The sequence below is a fragment of the Acanthaster planci genome, linkage group LG14 (genome assembly GCF_054643075.1).
Source record: "Acanthaster planci isolate LZ-2023a linkage group LG14, COTS_SCS, whole genome shotgun sequence".
NCBI lineage: Eukaryota > Metazoa > Echinodermata > Asteroidea > Valvatida > Acanthasteridae > Acanthaster > Acanthaster planci.
The window spans coordinates 629135-648910 of NC_141790.1; the positions used below are offsets into that span (position 1 = coordinate 629135).

General features: G+C 41.9%; 2 protein-coding genes across 2 annotated transcripts in view; both read right to left on the minus strand.

Moving 5' to 3' along the window:
- Positions 1-81: 81 nt before the first annotated feature.
- Positions 82-9526, minus strand: LOC110977909 (uncharacterized). Its single transcript, XM_022232439.2, has 7 exons — positions 9220-9526; positions 6897-7221; positions 6474-6564; positions 5564-5786; positions 4559-4594; positions 3082-3219; positions 82-2792 (listed from the first exon to the last, which is right to left on the minus strand). Exons 1-7 carry the CDS (start codon positions 9263-9265, stop codon positions 2563-2565), a joined length of 1089 nt encoding a protein of 362 aa, XP_022088131.2. The 5' UTR covers positions 9266-9526; the 3' UTR covers positions 82-2562.
- A 7717-nt stretch (positions 9527-17243) lies between these two features.
- Positions 17244-19776, minus strand: part of LOC110977920 (uncharacterized) — a 53401-nt gene continuing 50868 nt past the window's right edge. The window contains exons 3-5 of the mRNA XM_087145711.1: positions 19649-19732; positions 19325-19392; positions 17244-18838 (exon numbers count right to left, since the gene is read on the minus strand). Coding sequence (XP_087001837.1) covers positions 18783-18838; positions 19325-19392; positions 19649-19732 — 208 coding nt within the window. The 3' untranslated portion in view covers positions 17244-18782. The remainder of the gene's footprint in view (positions 18839-19324; positions 19393-19648; positions 19733-19776) is intronic.

Here is a 19776-nt window from a genome sequence, read left to right on the forward strand (position 1 = left end):
ACTGGGGCCTGAAAAGAGTTTAATTTCTGGGCTTCCCTGACGAAATATTCTGTCTACAGAGTTCATCACACTGACAGAAGGTTTCCTTTGGCAGCTTTTAATTCGTATAGAGAAAGATAGAAAAATATAATGTTACAATGTGCAAAAACACAAGCACAAGAAAGTCTAATATATATTCTTTCGTTTTCTTTAGATCACTATATAACTGAACAAAGTTCAAATAGAAAGACTTTGTTTAAAGTTAAGCTCAAACACCGACCTGTTTTAAGACATATGAAAAAAATCCCAGGAGAGCCAAATATAGAGCATATCAGTCTCTGAAATTCATTTGAAGGAACCAGGAAACAAAAATATTTTTATAAATTTTACTTGAAACCCTTGCAATTGCATCTTTGGGTTTCACTAACCTTATTTCAAATTTTGGTGTTGCAAATTTAACCCACATTTTGAGTTTTCTGGGTGTTTATGCTAATGTGATTTGCATATTCATGAGCAGAACTATGATATCATCTAAGGCACTTAATCTCAATGTTGCACTGATTTGTGCATAGGAAATTTCTACATTTTTTTAACCATTGCTTTGGTACATTTCATTTTCTTTGGCAATTTATTGCTGTGTAAGTATATGGCAATAATCCAGCAAAAATCCTTTTCACAGAAATGTTCCCAGATAGCAAATTTGGGTTGACAACTTGAACATGAAAACATGTGACTGGAACCATGTCTCCCTGGACATCAAAGCGAAAGCACCCTCACATGTCCAGAAATGCTTGGTAAATCTTTAATGTTTGAAAAAGTACGCCGTTCAGTTCGCGTAAGTAAAAAGATGTCAAAGTCTTCATACATGGAAGAAGAGTACAGAGATACCTAAAACGTGATTCTAAGAAAAATTCATTTCCTGGATCCTTTAAAACATAGGTTGCTTTCTCGTCAACTACTTACGACAAAAAAACTGCCAAATTTCCACTTAACCAAAATATTTCAGACGGTTTTTTACCCAACAGTCAGCTGAAACACTCTAATATAAACAACTCTACTTCGAAAGGAGTGAAAATATTTACTACATGTATATTCAAACATGTCAGGGTAAATTTACAGAGTGTTTCAATAACAATGTTGAATGTGCCCCTGCATGGCAAAGCGTGCTAATCTCAAAAATTCATATTAACTTCCCCCACTTATTACTCTAAGCTTCTATAGGTCGTCAGGCAGTGCTCTGCCAGAAAAGCGGCGTTCCGGTAGAGGGCGCCGTGGAACTGACATTTTATGGGAGGCGAGTTGAAAATTGCAGAACACTGAGCAGCAACAGAAAACGCGTTTTCCGATTTCCGTTGACACAATAGTTATCGGTTCTTACTTTTCTTCGTTACAAAAGGCTCCGTGTAAAATGCAGGCAGGCCTATATACACACCACATGCAGAACTACAAAATATACTCCCATCAAAATACCTCTGCTCATAATATTTATAATTCTTTTGCCAAAATATGAAGACATTTCAATCCTTAGTTTCCTTTTTAAGGTCTTGGAATGCCTTGAATTCAAAAAGACGCAGACGACCCTTTAAACACATGTATTGGAATACAGCTAGGCCGATCCATTAATGTTATAGATCATTCTGCGTATCGTAAAAGATGTTAACCTAAAAAAAAAAAGAAAACAAAAAAAAGCAACTGAAAGTCTCTTTAAAAGTAATATATATACCCAGTGCAGTCACATACCACAATGCGCATGCGCCAGGTTTCAACCAACTCAAACTCCCACTGCAATTAAAACTCTTCTACAGCCTAGAATTTGAGGGGAAAAGCACAATATAGCTCAACGAAATTTACAGGAATCAAAGTATATAATTTTAATTAGTAGCATGGAGTAAAACAACTCACGCCTTTGGCACACAATTAATTGAACGGACACGGTCAGCACCAAAAAGACGCTGACTTGTTACCCATTCTGCCTCTCAAATACAACAATTATGAACCTGGGAACACCCTTGTGACAGGCTTCGTCCGACAGGTGGTGATTCGCACATGCGTATTGCGGTGAGTGCCTCCACTCCGCTAAACAGAAAAGAAAAGTGCTTCTTGGCTAATAAAGAAACCTGACCTTTTCGGTCTTGGTGTCATATGAAATTTCAACTTGTATGGCAAATCCAGCAGGCTGCTTGATGCTATGAGTTGTAATTCTTTTGTGCACGAGGCAGTGCTGCAATAAGAGCTTAGAGCATCCCCGTCGGAGATTTTTTCCGTACCACATATTCGCCAGCTTATAGTTTTGTCGTTTATTTTTTTGTTCATTTCTCACTCAATAATTTTAAACACTTAAAACCTCCAACTTCTGACTAACACTCTGAAAAAAGTGATCGCAAATTGCAACACAGATAGCCAAAACACTAACCTTTGGTATACAAAGCGAAGGATCTTTTTTGAAATAAAGTCTCGTGCACGAGTAGCACCCGTATTGTCATGCCTCGTGACCTTTAACCTCCGACTCATAGCGAAGATGTGGTACGGAAAAAAATGTGGTACGAAAAAAACCCAAAACAAACACGACACTGTTCCCCGTCGCTAAATGGCTCGGGTGATTTCCTCGTCCAGGTTCCCGTAGGATATCGGCTTGTACCGCCTCTTCCTCACCATGTAGACAACGAAGCCCACGATGAGCACCGCCGCCAGCAGGCCCAGGACGATGCCGGCGATCTCTCCAGCGTGGCTTGGGCTGGGCTTGGTGGGCGGGTGCGACGGGCCGGACGTCGCCGTAGGCTTAGGCGTGGACGGCACATCGCGGCAGGATTCAACTGCACAAGTAACCAAAGAGGGAGACAGGAATACCTCTTGGGAGTATCACTTCACAAGGACGCTGTATTTGTGGTGAATTGTAAGTCAGACGAAGCAGTCAAGAATTCCGCGCGTCCAAATATTTTCTGAAGTACACACATCAAGAAAAAACTGTCCTTTTAAAAGACCGTTTAGTCTGTTGCAGTTTTTCCTTATTCCGCCTAAAGATTAGATTGTCCCCGACAAAATACATCTCACTGATTTTTTTGATTGCTCAACTGAAGGCCAAGCAAATAACGGGCAACTTACCTTCGCCGAAGCGGCCCGGATCGGCCGACCTCTCTGCAAAAGGCTGCAAGAAGACATCGTCCAACACCAGAGCGAAACTCCTGTTCTTGCTGACTGGGGATATTTTTTGGCATTGGAAGCTCTTTCCGATGGTCCCGTCTGAATCAATTTCAAAACGACGAAACGGAAAGGAAATTCATTAGCTTCGTAGTATACGAGCACCAAGCTGGACCAAAAGAGGGCGTAGTTCTCCTAGCAATGGGGGGTCCTTTGGTGGGAACTGCACTTCACTGGTTCGCAAACGAATAATTATGAAACGCGTACGTTACGGTCTCGTTGCTACGAACAAAATGAACACTCCTCACCTTCGCTCATTATCCAGCGCCCGAACAGGGCCGCTGGGAAAGGCTGATGGCTTTGCACTGTGAATGGCTGCATTGCACACGACCTGTGACCGTGAGGTTATCACTTCTGTTAGCGAAGCGTTATTTTAATTGTTTGGGGTCACCAATAGCAATGTTTTGCACAGAAAAATGTGTCGGCCATATGATAAAAACGTGACTTTGGTACAATCACAGTGTGGTGATATATCTTCTCACTAAGTATTACTGATCACGTGTGTTTTGGCAATATATTTCAAATTATTGGTCTTGATCAATTTTTGGATGATCAAATGAAGTGTAGTGAGAATATTTTCAGCAATGAGGAAGAAAAAGAAAAAATATTGAATTGATAACCGCCGCTTGAGTAACGCATTAACGCAAGTATACCCACAATGCTCTACGTGTCGTTAACTGTGACCCCGTGTGACGTATTTCCTTCACTTAAATCTGTACAAGGCCATCAGCCCTTCTGGCACATCAGCGTCCTGTTTGGGCGTTGGGCGACGAGCGAGACTCCCCACCAACATGCCTCTTTTCGACCGATGAGAGAGTACTTCTGCTCAAGGCGGTCTAAATCAGAAGCTTTGGTGAATTTTTAAAGAGGACACTCCTTATAACACGGAAGTTTTAAAGTATGTGCCATGTAGTTGCAATAGGTGTGCGCAGATATGCATTTAATTGTTTATTTTTAAATCATGCAGACTCTGAGCTCAAGAAGTGACTTCACAATTTGGAACACACAACATCCAAACAATGCAAAATTTCCCTTTTTTTGAATCTACAAAGATTAGCATACAACAACAGAATAGCGGTTGTAGAGTGGATACATTAAGGTCCATAAATAAAACTGAGTTTAAATTAAAATTTAGGATCGCAAAAAAACAAACAAACAAAAAAAAGTTAAAGGTAGGTTTTACTATTCACCTCCCATAGTTTTACAGATCCAAACATATACAGGAAAATCAAAATTTTACCATCAATCCGAAAAAATGTGTACACAGCCACAGCCTGCATCGTCGAAAATATTCTGCTTTTTTCTAGGACAAATGAATCTTTGAGTTTTATATTTTATTATATATGTATATGTTGCTTGGTGTCCCTTGATCAAAACTTACTGTAGGATGGACTGTACTTGATTTGGTCGGTGCCATCTGCAAATGTCAAAAAAGTTCAAGGGTATACAAACAAGATGTCACAAAGAATCGTTATATACATCTGCTAGAATGAATATTCAGCAAAAAAACGTCCTGCATGCAAACGCGACATTTGTCTCAATTTCCGACTGCATTACAGCTTGCACGAGGAATTCACTTTTTCTTTATTCGGGGGGGGGGGCTAAATATGGAGGGCACAAAAAGGCGCCGGTGGCAATAAATCGACTCTATTACTGCAGTCTTGGCCTGTTTGTGCCACTTCCAATAAAGCATTCTTGCCCCTCGTTTTTATCAAATCGTGGCATCTGAACGTGCAATGTGACAACACGATTTTAAAATATATACTGTACCTTTGGCTTTGCAACATAAATTACTTACATGCAAATTAAACAGTTCACTTATAGGGAAACTGTTCCTATGTATCCATGTTGCCATCGAGGACACGTTGCCCAGTTTATTCGGGAAGTGTCGGGAGTATTGTCCTCGACTGTTTTTTAATTTAAAGCTACACTCAATCCCACGCTGTTATCCAAAATGTAACTGACGAAATCATTATCTAAAATTATACGGACTGAACTCCCTGTAAAATGCTCCTTTCCGGCAGGCTGTCATTTTGAAGTAAACAATGAAAGAAGGCAATTCCAACAAGGCATAAAAAAACTCATTTTTGTTCTGTAAATTTTGTCATGAGAAATGAGCTATGATTCGGATTGAGAACGTGTCAGAGACGATGAATCCAGGCACCATTCAAACCATGACTTGGCAACCTTTGATCTGAAACCGAAATTCTAGAATACTGTTTTTCCCGGGATGCATAGTATTCAATGAGCTAAAACTTCATCAGGTTTCTTCTTTAGATTTTGAGTTAATTTTGTTGCCTCAGGGGATCATAATGCACACGACAAATGGCAGACTGTATGTTTTCAAGGGGACGGAACATTGCTGTCCGAGGAATAAGACTCTTACTGTATTTAGAAGCATTTGATGGGAAGCACGGCTCGACGTAGCGCACGGATATGGCTTCAGCGTTGTAGTAAGTTGCGTTGCTCGTTGCGTTGAAAAGCAGAGTCAGAGAGGCGCAAAACGAGTCGTTGTCGGGATAATAGAGGGTGAAGGTTCTCGGCATGGTACTGTTGCAGAATCCCTCGTATGACGTTGCATTCATGATGGGGATAGTCGCTGTCTGAACCTGAAGGGAAAAAGGTGTACAGCCTGCTTTGCAAGCGCTGGTGGTTTCGGTGTGGAAACCCTGAAAGTATATTGCTCTCCACTAGGAAAAAATCCAATGGAGCCTTTTTTTATGACAATCCCAATAAATGGTTTCTCCACTCTTACAAGGTACATGTATATACTTAGTATCCTTTGCTTATAAAATACAGCAACTTAATTTTCGTGAGTGAAGGATAAGTTACGTTCGGCTGAACTTCGGCATCTGTTTGAAGATTTGGCTATGAAGTTCGACATCTCTCCGTGATGGCTTGGCTGTAATTTTCGACATGTCAGTGTGAAGGGTGTGTTATGAATGTTCGACATGTCTGTGCGGTGGGTTAGCTATGAAGTTCGCCATCTTTGTGAAAGGTTGGCGATTATGTTCGACATCGATTTAGACTGGTTTAAAGTTTAAAATGTCAGAACCCTTTCAGAACCCTTTTGCTGGTTCTGAATGCATTTATTACGTGAAGAAAAAAACCGAAGACGTTAATTTTATTAAAACATGAACACAGTCTAAAATTTAAAGGGAGAAGTACTGACTACTGTTGTTACACAAGCCCAGGATATCAAAAGAGCTACGTGTTTAATTGCTGTGCTTCTGGTAAGGAGTTCAGAATTATTCTGGTATGCACGATTTGGATGGAAGTCCAATTGGTACACATACCCCCTTGTCCTTTGTGGTGTAATTCACCATCATCATGGCGTTGAAATTCAACAGCATACAAGTCTCCCCATCGGAATTGTTGACTTGAAACCTAGGGAACAAAAACTTTGACACTCAGTTTGGCTTGTCAGCGCTCTTCGGGCCGCATGGGCACACAAACCCGTGATAACGGCAGTTCTGCTGGAGGCGAATTCCTCTTGCCGCAATTTCGCAAAGTGGAGACAGATTGACATAAAGATACTAAAAAGGGCAAGAAAGAAATATTCTCTGGAATGCAGGAAAATTCGAAGCATGAAAAACCAGGCTGTGCACACTTTCTGTTCTTTTAATCTGTAACTGCCATCAGAAATTCGCGAACACACCAGATCTAAATCTGAAAAAAACCCCCCAAAGACGTAGAACTTCTGCATCTGCAGTTTTTACCTTGGGACGACAGGCGCTGGAGCAACCGTCGTGATGGTAGTGTTGGTAGGACCTGTCGTGTTTCCCGTCGTGTTGCCGGTCGAGGGGGTGGTCACGACCTCCGGCTTGGTGGTCATGTTAGCTGCTGACGGGGTAGTGGCGGCAGGGGATGTCGGGGCCGGGGTCGTGGCGTTGGTGGCCCGGGTAGTCGGCGTGACGCTGCCAGTCGGGCCGCTGGGGGATGGGGTTGTGATCGCGGTGCCGTTGGTAATAATGGGTGGGGTGGTGGGGGTAGTCATTGTGGTGTCTCCTGTCACGTTGGCGATACCGGCCTCAGAAGTCAGACCTATTTGAGTAAAGCAACCACGGTTTTTTACAATGCAAGCCTCGGAGGTGAGTGTTAGCATTGTCGATAAACATGGCCGCCATTTAACGTATCGTCCAATCAAATCGCTTGCACCGGTCGCTTGCACTGACGTCACAAACCTCTCCATGTTCCATCTTTGATTTCTTTCCCAATAGTTAAGCAGCAATGAATGAACAACATGATGTTTACTCATTCCTATTTTCTAATGGGAATAACACAGTCCCTTAAGAGGGTTACCTTGCTCAAAGCTTTTGAGTTTCCAATGACAATCGATATTGAGCGAGTTCGATGACCCCAGACACGCTGAAGGACTGTGACAAGGGGAATAAGATGCTACGGTAGGTTCTTGATAAGAGGTTACGCCTTTGTTGAGGTGTTCCACATTGTTGACTGCCACCGGCAGTGTCCATTTTGCACTGTTGCGCCTCATAAAATATAACAAAACTAAGTGTCTTTTGCACCATTACAGTTGCCTCAACACTTTCCTTGCACGTTTCTGTCTCATTTCAGTTGCGTAGCGTCTTTTATTACAGCAACAGAATCCAGTATTCCCAAATGTCCTGAAAACGAAATGCCCTGTCCTTATGCCGCAAAGTCAAAGTGGAACGTACGTATCCTCTTTACACGAACTTCATCACTGTAAAGGCAGTGTGTAGGATTTGCATGTACTGCAATTTGTCAAAAGTTGCCAGTTTGGGGGTTTGGGATCGAGTTTATCATTTCAAGAGCACGTTTCAATTTTTGATTTCACTGCTTTGAGGAAAATTGAGAAAAACGCTGTTCATTTTTAACGTTCAAAACCCAGCTCGTGTAATTTGTCTCTCAACACTCCATGGGCCACAGGACGTTTCTGAGTGCCACGACAGTGCACAGGCGAAGTTGATCTGCAGACCGACTGTAGCCCTCAAAAATGCATTTTTTCCCATGGCATTGAGCAGTGATAGTGGTTTACAAATCTATCTTCAAGTTTAAGATTCCTCTTCAGCAATGCAATGAAATTTTGTCGAATGAACACCGTGTGCACGATGTGTGCAGTGAATATTGACTGCAGCCACCTTACACTGCGCGACCAAAACGTACAATGTAGGCCTACGTGGCACACACATGATCGAACAGTTTGTTCGCTCTTCACATGTAGCGTCCCATGTCGGTCCAAAACCCTCCACATATCGTCAGTGCCCATCACAAATAATTTAAAAATCATCAAATGTGGCAACTATCCTTACATTTTGGGCGTAAGAGTTACTGTGATTGGAAGAACAGAAAGCTAAATGTCTCGAGATAGGAAATTTTGTTCGAGAAAATCGGGGAGCCCCGAAGGAGCGGCCATGATCAATTTGGACTGTACTGTTATCTTAAAGGGTTATAACGCGATGATATTTACGTAAAGTAAACTTTCACAGTTTCAGGAAGAAGCTCAAATTTCAAACCAGTCCAAATTCTCTTTTAAAATGTTAGTTATGGTTCTATATCTACCCACACTCACTAACTTCTGGGGACATACATGTACATTGCTTACGTACAGGTGAAGAGCTGAATTTCTGTATTAGTTGTTTGGTAAATCTTGTTAGAGTGCGAAATCAAAGTGAACTCAATGTCTTCTTTAATCCAGCGCTTAACGTTTTCTAATGGATTCAAATTTACATAGTAAGTTGGGTATGAAAATACATACGGTTATGCATGAGTGTCCGAAATGCATGCCATTTCATGCCATTTGTGCAGGGTTGGAAATTTGGTGATAAATCAACACATTTCCCCAAAGTAGTAGAACCACGATTGAACTATAAAGTTCACACATAATATACAAGGTATCACCACCAAAGTCAATTAATTTCTGTGCCCTCAAGTACCGACAATTGAAGTGAAATTAAACGTGGTAATGGGGCTGCCACAAGAGCCACGCGTGAATGCTGTTCATGAAACGCGATTTCTCCTCCACTCGTCGGTGTGGGATCCAAAAAAACCCCACCAACTTACCAGCGTAAACCACGAAGAACAACAGAGGAAACGGAGAACAATTCATGATGATCTCCAGGCATGGAGTTACCGTGGAGCTTCAGAAAGAGATATCGAAGCCTGTCGTTTATTCTCTTCTTCAAATTCCAACTGCCAGTACGAATATTTCCACATGCGCGCGCCACACGTACATGTACAGTAAACGAACATGTGCGTGTACAAGTACAAGTGCACGTCCACACGTTCTCGAGATAATAGAACGGGTTTGCGCTTGTTGTCGTGTCTGGATATGGCGCACGAGCACAGTGATCGCATTCCCTCCATGTGACCTCACTCAAGGTGACCTGCGCATACAGCAGTGGGGAACTCCGCATTAATGTCCAACCTTGGGCATAATAAATTCCATTGCGGGGATTACTGGGTCATAATGTCTGCCCGTGCCGTCGCTTCAGTATGAAAGCCAAATAAGACTATATTTAGAAAAGGGCTATTGGGGAGGAAACAGAGCAGGTATTTTTTTCAATATGAAGAAACAGAACCCAACAGGTGGTCGGAAGATTGGGCTGTGTTGCGTTACACCTCTGTGATATCTGGAAGAGATGAAACCACTAACGGCTCAGAAAAAAATAACTGATGATATTGAGCGCTGTTTTTGATCAGAGCCTACGCATTCACGGCGTTGAGTTGAAGGTGGCAATATCACATGTTTACATTGAAATGACTCAAAGTAAGCAATTGAATGTTAATGTATGAAAACAGGACCGCAAGGCATGAAAAGTAGCTGTTTGGGTGGAGCATATTTTTTTCTCTCCAAAATCATGTGAATGTCTTCCTTTATCTCTCATAGAATTTTTACTTTTCAATGAAATAGATTTCTCCTCATTTGAAACCAGAGTCTGAATGGAAATAAAACTTACAAAACCTTGCAACAGGCTTTAACACGAAAATTTAATTCCTTTTGCCATAAAGAAAGATTCTGCTAGAATCAAAACATTAGGTTGTATTTTAGGTCATTGTAGCCAGCAAGCAGTTCGCAGCAGTTTTCGTATAATGTATATATTTTTAACAAATACAGATAAAAAGACTTTTTCCTACGTGAAAAAGAGATGTTTGTGTAGCTGTAAATTAATAAGGGAGTGAATTATTATGAGCTTGGCCGGTCACTTAAACGAGCTTTTAACAAGACCGGCTCAGGAGAATGGACCCGACTAACTGCCCGAACCGCAGGATAGGGCGTTCATCAGCGTTCATTCTCCTGAGCCCGTCTTAAACGTTATAGTTTTCGACCGACCAAGCCAGGTTAAAAATGAATAGAAATATAGCTCAATAGTTTTTTCCTGGACAAAATGATACGGCTAAGTACCCTTCCAGGAGCGTACTCTTGGGAGTAACGGTAAGTCTCCGCTATACATTTCAAAAATGAAAGCCACAACTGTATCTCTCATCTGTCTGGTAGTTTGATTTCACGATGCGCGGTCCAGTACTGATCCTTTCTTCCACCATTCTTTCTGCACAAGTTTCCTCCTTGCCGTATCGAAAATAATAACTTAAAACAATTCGGGATACTTTGCGGAAGAAATTAATAATAGGGTCACTTTAAACTGAATTTTCAGTGGCCCTTTACAACATTAAAACATGCCGAAGGAAAATACAAAGATAATAAGTAAAAACGAGATATACACATCAAGACTCTGTCCCCCAGTAAAATCATCCCAAATAGGTTGATTCAAAAATTGTTTAAATTCAGTCAAAGAAGAGGCCTTAAAACATTGAAACGTAACATATAAAAAACGATCATAAATTAGAAATTAAAACCATTAATACATTTTACAACTTTAGCAGAAAATATCGAACACTTCTTTGGAAAGGTAGGTTTTAAGGTTAAGGGGGGAACTTCACCATGAACACGCGTAAAACGTTGTTATCACATAGGCGCCATTCTGTTTGGACTACGACTGCGCAGTGCATGTTAATGCGCAGGTGCAGGCGCCGCGACAGGCACGCACACACATGAACGTTCACACTCGAATGGCGCCTATGGTGATAACACCTTTATGGCCGAAATACCCATCTTGCGCCGCTACGGCGCTATATAATCTGTGCTCCACGGTATGGCCAGGACTATACATAGACTGATTTGGCATATACATGTACATGTTGATATATACAAGTTGGGTCCGGAGCCTGGCTGCCAATACGCACTCAAGAATCTTAGAAAAATATGAAAGTTATAAAGACCGATCAATCAGTCTTAAAATCACACTAGTCAGCCCCTTGCTTCTTAAGAGTTGGTGTTATCTCAGCACATTTTATGTTGTCAGGGAATTCACCCATAACAGGTAAATGATTAATCTGATCGACTAGAAGATGGAGTATCATGGGAAGTGTAATTATCCTTCAGCAGGTGGCAGGAAACCAGATCCAACCAAGATGTTTTTAACAGGATAATCTTACAATCTTTTCCTATTCAGCTTTTACCTTTGCACTGGACAAACTGTGCACTAGAGCGAACTATTTACCCAAAGCGTCGTGAGACCGATCTGTGGATGACCAAAGAGGTCACTGGCCACATGTGCCTTACTATACTGAAGTAAGGGCGCCCTCATCCTTCTAATGCACGTCGAAGAGGTAATTAACATAAGGGTGCATTCCACCAAATAATATTTTGTGATCCCACGGGGTTTTTACAATAAGGCATGCCATAATCAGAAGGAATCATAGAAATATTTCTATAAATCCCGAATTCTGGAGTGATAGTTTCCAGTTCGGGGTATTTCTTTCACAAAAAGCCCCAAATTGGGGGCCTTTTTTGGATAGAGGCGGGCGGCTTGATTCAGAAATGGGCGCTTGCAGTTTTGGGGGTATCTTCCTTGAAAAGCGAATGCAAAAATATTTTCTTGGCTAACCCCCATGAAATTAAAACGAAAAGAGATCATCTAGCCATAATCTTGAATTTCCAGTAAAAAAAGGGAGGCCAACCTCTTCACGAGCGTCAACAAACGGCGCTATTTCGGTCCAATTTTGCACTTTCCTGTTGGCGCGTACTTGGTGTAGTGCAACCACACAGTTATAATTTTGGCGCTTCCTGTGCACACAGTGTCAAGGAGGGCCTCTATCTTTGGGTTTCGAATTGTGTAGAGCCACAATCAAACTGGCTGTATGTCCTTCGATATTGCAGGGAGTACTCCAGCCATGGTTCTAAGTCTTGGGGGAAGGTCTCTTTCATCAGTAGCTTTTAAGGTATATTTTGTATGATTTTTTGGCGAAGATATTGTGTAATTTTCCGGGGGCCACAACGTCGACTTGTTTGTATTGTGCATAGTACATGTAGTCCTGTTGTTGTGCTTAGCCTACATGTGATATCTGACTAGTCATCTCATTGTATTATACTGTGCCATCCTGCTATCATATTTGGGAATAAATTGTGGTTTAGGATATATATCATGTAGATGGCATTTGCTTCAGGCCTGTATCTGTTCTTGTATACTCATATCCCAAGTGCTCGTCTGCTTTAATTAATAAGGGGAAAGTTCCTCCTTCCTCCCACCGTCCAATTGACGTGGGACTGGTCCGCTACATTATACGTAGGCAGCTAGAATCCCGTTGGCGCACAACCAAGCTGGCAGTCCATAAGGAGATGTTCATCAACCAAGTTAAGGCTACAGACGTCACTATCAAGGAGGCTGATAGGAGGCCAGTTTTATGTAAACATTATTGAACGAACAACGTTCACAGTGCAAGCTTTTAAACACCTTTTTGTCTTTAACTAGAAGTGCCTATTGCAGTGATTTAAAAAAATTCCAGCGACTAGTGACATGGATTGCAGTGCTCGTAGTTGGCGAACGTTTTCGACAATAAAATAGCGGCAGTTTGAGAACAGCTTTATAACCGACGTCTATGTTGAACTACTTCAAAATTGTCAGATGCACAAATCCCCTTTGCTTGATTTTCGGTCTAAATTCAAATCATCTGCTGACCCCGAGACGCAGGCTTGTGGATCAAAGTCTTGTCTTTGAGGAGCAAAACCTTTGCTCCAGCACTGGCTTGTAGAAGGATGATGTAATCATATAATATATAAACCAAAGTCAGGGCTTAGGGGCTTGTCTCTTTTTCTCCCTCGCATGGTCGCTAAAACCCTTGTTGGGGTTAAATTGATGGGCAGGGGAGCAGGTGTGGTGGGCTGGGAACCCCGAGACCCCAGAAGAGTCCGATATGGAGGCCGATAACTACAATACCTTTCGAATTTCAGGAGTCCGTGCGCTTTTTCCCATTTCTCTGGGCGCAGAACCGGCAATTTTCTAGGTTTGAATACAGTGAGCTGAAGGATTGATGCTGATTAATGTGCATTTAAAATCTTTATTTCTTAAATTTTCCACAATGAAATCGATCCCGACCGTGTTGGGTCCAGTTCGTCTCAGTGATCTCAGTATAAAAGCTGTGAGGTGTGAGGTGTGTGGTGAATGTTTATTATTTATGATTCAACAGTAACAGATCCAGGGGTGGCACAGTCGGGTGGCACTCGCCTCCGTATTTTATTGTTCGAAATACATTTTTATTTGTTATAATAACGCATTTTGTTTGCTTTCAACTGCAGAATAATTTGACATTTTCAGAGAAATTCTCACAAGATACGTCCCATATGGGTCACCCCAGCGTTGGAACAAACGCGCTGCAACTGCCGCTGTTTCTTGTGAATGGTTGATCTATCACTAGTCAGACAGGTCTGCCCGAAACCACCACCCCCACCACCGCCGCCAACACCGCCGCCGCCGCCGCCGCTTGTACCGTTGTCCAGTGGCTTCTGCCCTTTATCTTACCTCAAAAACGGTGAACACACGCTGAGCTCTTTCATGCAAAGTCCAAGCAAATCTGGATTTCCTCCCGCAAAAGCACTGGACTGAATCACACCAAAAACTTGCCTGTCAGAACTGGCGCAAAACGGAGGTAATGGAAAATCCCTAAAAAGCTATTGCGCCGGCGCCGCAAGGGCTGGCCCAAAGCCAACTGGCAGGGACCGGCATAGCCGCATGGAGCCACACCAGCGCCCCCACCAGCCTGTCGGCGCCGTCGCTACTATATTTACACCAATTTAGGGTCAAAATTCATTTTTTCCTTAGTTAGTTAACGATTCTTGTTTTTTCGAGCACAAGCTGTACTTTACAAAAGATAGTTGCGCTTCAAATGAAATGATCTTGTCTTAAAATATGGGGAAATTGTAGTGACATTCACGCTTACTCGCTACACTCTATTGAGGACCTCTGAGGTTAGTTCTGTTTGAATTTCCGAATTAAAAAAATAATTTGAAAACTCAAAAATAAAAATGTTAAACATGGTCGAGTGCTTTCTTTGTAGCCGTGCTCGTTGGATATTGTGCCTTGTACTTTTTTGTACTTATTGGAAAAGGGCTTCTCCTCTTGCGGAAATCTACTGATGGAAAAAACTTGTATGATTTTGGGAATGTCAAATTCAGTGTACATGTAGTAAGCGCGGGGTTGCGCTGCTGGGTCGTAGTCAACATGCCAGACTTGACAACCGGGACTGGTCTCACTTGTGACGAACAAAAACACCAGAGTAATACTCCAGAGAAGCAGGCGTCCAGTAGCTTCAGATGTGCTGATTTATTGCAATTCAGATTTGATTGGAATCACATTGATAATCGTTCCTGCAGTAGCAAACAATCAGCACCAGCCGGCGTGGCTTAGGGTTCACAAGACGCCATTTCGAATGAACCACACTCCTTCCTCCCATTCTAGAAAACTACCTTTCTGTTTTTTTAAACTCGTCTCCACCAGCCAAAAACCTAAGTCCTTGCAGACACATCCCTTCGCCGCATAGATACAGTTCTATTTTTAGACTACTTTGCATACACAGCCGGCTACCTTTACAGTAAGTAGACGAGCGCCCTCTATTTGGTCGAATTATTTAACCATCAAGCAAAATCACAATACAAATTAATCGTTTCCCCACATACATACGGACATTAATCATAGAAAAGCGAACGTTCTGCTTTCACAGTGACGACAGAAACATTGTCCAAACAAGTTAAATGAACAAATTTTATCACGTACAGAAATTTAGGCAAATACAGAAACTGTAGGCAACATAGCTGAGCGGGATGTGGGCATGTGCCCGGGGCGAAATGCACTTGTCTTTGTCTACGGGCTCAAAGCCCCGGTCCAAGTCACAATAGTCTTGTTCACGTCACCCTGTCGTGTAACCTTTCGCTAAACGGAGGGTAGACAGTTTCTGCGGCCAATGCCAGTCGTATACATGTATTTCCGTTTTCATTCCAAAGGAAACAGTAAACTTCCAAGCCTACATGCAACTGTGCCAAAAAGTCCGCTGAAAAAACCATGTTTGTATCAGCAGTAAACTACTCGTACAGATTTGTGTTAACACAGAGTTGGATACCAAGCCTCGAATCGGATTCCATGAAAGTAAACTGCATGAGTATAATAGGATGGTCGGGCTAGGAATATTTCAAACATCAGGAGTTTAGGAGAGAACCAAATGAGAAAAAACCGACACCCTTAACACTCAAATCAGATGCTCATTTGCGAGTGTTCAGAAAAAGTTTGTGTGCCAATAAGAAAGTAAAACATGGGCGTAAAAATACCCCACAATTCCAAATTTCAACTCTCCAGTTCTGAAAAGTTGCGTGTTGGAGGGATGCACTGTTCGTTGAAGGGAAAGGGGCCAGAATCTCTTCAAAACGATTCACTGCTGGAATGGTTGAACACACATTTACTCCCGATTCGCAATTAAGTGTCACATTTCTACTGTTGCTTTGAGAAACCTTTCGTGCATTCATGTTATTTGCATAATAAGGACCCCTTTACGGTTGGGTGACCCACGAAACCCAATTGAGGAAGTTTTTCCAACAATAAAGCAAAATGTATTTTCATGTTACTCCGTCAGGCGATTCGAAGTGATACAGGGCACAGACGGTTGCCACCAATTTCACTCTTTCCGTCTTCATGCAAAAGGCTTGGTGTAACAGTACATTTCCTAGCAAACTTTTAATTTGAAAAATATATCCCTCTTAAAACATTTGTCTTTTACTACTAAAACAAACTAGCCTTGACACGGTGATACAAAGTGCACGTCATAGTCTCACATGGAGCCGCCGCACCGCATGTAGCCAACATACGGTGTAATATAAACCGTTGAAAATATTTCTTGTAAGGGATTACCGGAAGATATACCCCACATATATATTTGCAATGGAGCCAAAAGTGCAATAAATTCTACACTATTTGAAATATCAACTGGACGTTCCGTTAAGCAGTGTATTGCTGTGACAGAATAAAATCACAGCGAACCTGATTTTAAGTTTGTGAATCTCGTTTTAATAAACGCTTGCAAGCTAATGACCATCAAGATGGCCTTCAGTTCAACGCTTGCTTCATATTTATGTGTTTCACACTCTTGTGAAAACCCCGATTACAAGAATATCATGATTTGTTTTGCACGTAGACAGGACTCACAAAATAATCCATCAGACGTCTGGTTTCCATCACAAAAGCTCACTGGCGTTTCAGAGTATTACCCTGAACAATAAGCAAGAATAGTCGAGGAAGGCAACGTACGTGAGGTGCACGCAGGCCTAACTATTCCAAACGCCTTCTATCCAGTTGCAGAGAGTTGCTTAAAGGGATTTCAGTTGAAAGCACCAGCATTTATACCAGGCAAGATATGGGACTTACCTTACCTGTCCAATGCCAGTACACACTCTAGACTATTGTTACCTAACACATCCCCCCCGAAGTCTGTAAAGAATTCCTGAGATTCCGATCAAATGATGACAAACACAAAGGCGGGGGGGGGGGTTCTCTCCGTCCCATATCTTGTTTCATATGCCAGCATTTTCAAACGTTACTGCCGCCTGATCTTGAGCGGCGGGTTGAAGATTGTTACAGACAGGTGACAAAGCTTTGACAGTTGTTTTCGGGAAAAAAAATCCATCCTGCGTCCCCCCATATCGGCCACCCGAAGACGTGGATACGTCACTACGGTATAAAAGTACAGTTGTAAAGACCACAATATATGTTTTGTTCAAGACTTGTAGTCTTTATTCTGCCCTTTCCAGGTGTCTTTCCATTCAAAAGGATACTTTTATAACTTGACATAACGTTCTTTGACGTCACAAATTCTCCACATCCAATCCTCTCCCAAACCACACTGTTGCATACAAATATTTTCTTTTGTTTACAAACATGGAGCGCCCTTTTGCAGTGGCGGCCAAAGGTTGTAAACGTTCCATCTTGGTTGGCAACAAGTGTTGCTTCATAACTGGTAAAATAGGAGGCGGCTAAATCGGCGTTTGCGACGAAGCAAAACGAAGATGTATACAACCACTTTAACATGATACTTAAGCGCAATATACAAGCAGGTGTCGTGACACAATAATATCTTGCATATTCATGAGTGCCGACTACAAAAACAAATTTCCACTAAAACAGCAAAAATGTCAATTTTGAAAACAACCCTAATAAACTGTTATACCCTCACTGGATATTGAAAAGACAGTATAAACTGTTTTTGTTCCTTATTAATTTCGTATAATTCACCGATGATTACAAATCGGTGTTTTCTGTATTTGCAAGTTATAGATTTTCCGATTACATTCGTATGTTGAGCTAAAAGCACGCACAAAAAATTCTGATACTGCTCACCCTACAAATTCAAGGCTTTTGAAACCACTGATCAGTCTGAAACACTAGTTCTTGTGTAATTAGCACATGTCTATGACGAGCTACAATGAAAAAATGAAATGTATGAAATAAAAAACGGATATTCCCTTTCATTGTAAAGCATGGTGACTTGTCGCTTTGAGTTTTTCGGTTTTTGGTTGCCCGCACCGGGGCTGCAAACGTGGTCGATTTTACATTGTCTTCAATGGGGCTCCAATTAGTTCAGTGCACCCTTAAACACGCACCCGGCGGTTCGTGTTAAATGCCGTACGCACGCATGCACACGGCATCTTCATTCGACCAGAGCTATGTTTTTTTTGCCCCGGTACCGAGCAGGTTTTTAACTTCGTGAGACCAAAAAACCTGGAGACCAAGCTTTTTGTCGAATGTTTGTTTACGACAATTAAAAAGTACACAACATTTAGTTGTAATACTGTGCCAACTTGTTCGTTGAATCAAATGTACCTAAATGGCTGCAAAAACCCCAGATCGAAAAAAATATCGATTTCTCAGGTTTTTTTCACTTCGTGAGATCATCAAACAAATATTTATAAAGAAAAACGGTAGTTTGAGAAACGAGCAGAAACAAAGAACTCTTCTGGGATGCCAACCCTTTTTTTCAAGTCTGGTTTCCTACAGCCATGCTTTGGGGTTTGTGAGGTATATTTCCTGAAAGCTTATTCCTCACCTACTGATAAAGAGACTAGTTCAACCCAACAAGATTTAAAAACCATCTTCTCCCCGTGCACATTTTCCAGTGAAAATATTGATAGCTATGGATTAACTAACAACACATTTTCAGTGTAGCAACGTCGTTCATGATGGTGAGCAGTCAGAGATTCAACATTGACCTCAAACAGGTTGAGGTAAGCCTGCGTCTGGTCCTCTGGATTAAGGTATTGCGCCGTCTGGCCGCTCAGGTTCAGGGTCTGGCAACTCAGGCTCAACTGTAGTGGATAAAAGCCAATCGTCACAAATGTTATTTTGAAAGCAAGCGCTTTGGTGAGCTCTTGGTTCAGTCCGTGCACACGCACCCTTTCAGCGGTAGAAAAAGACACTTTTACACGCTTTCCCCGCCGTTCAAAATAAAATCTACCTAGTGTCCGGAAAGGCCAACTCAAAGGAAAATAACCGGTGGGTCGTCCTCCACCACATTCGCAATAATGCTGACACACACTGTGTAAGTCGTTCAGAAGAGCTATGTCTGAGGTCTAAAGATGATTTATGACCAAACCAGAAAAAACCTAGGAGAATAATGAATCAGCCTGTTTCGAACTGATAGGACTGTCCATAAACTGCCCTCTGAAAAGACCTGCCCTTTCATATTGTCAGGCCGCCTGACTGCCTGATTCTGTGCCAGCCGCAGCCAAGCACAACAGCCAGTCAGCTAGCCAGGCAGCACGGCAATTTATAAAAAAGTGACATATTCTCACCTCTGATGGGGCAGCCAGCGCTCACTGCTCCAGTCCATCCCGGGCAGCATTGATAATCAAGTGTGTACCTGATTAACGAAGAAGACATCTTTTTTCAGAGGATTTATCAAGTTATCCAAGATTAACATACAGATTTTAGGGTCTCCTAAAAATTTCGCTCTGCATCTGCTATGAGGAATACAAACGCATGTACACTTCATCGCATTATATTCGAATGTGTCCTTAATATATGAGAATTAATAGTCTTATTTCTATACACGCACTGCCCAATGCATATCCGAAAAAGTAGTTTAAGTTCCGCAAATTAGGAGTTAAATATGAAACCTGTATTTGGTGCATCTATTCGAACTCCAAAATCCACAGCGTACAGTGTAACGGTCTCTGCGGGCGAAGGAACACTTGTCACACCTGACGGGAAAATATGATTTTCTGATGTTATACAGAATATTCTC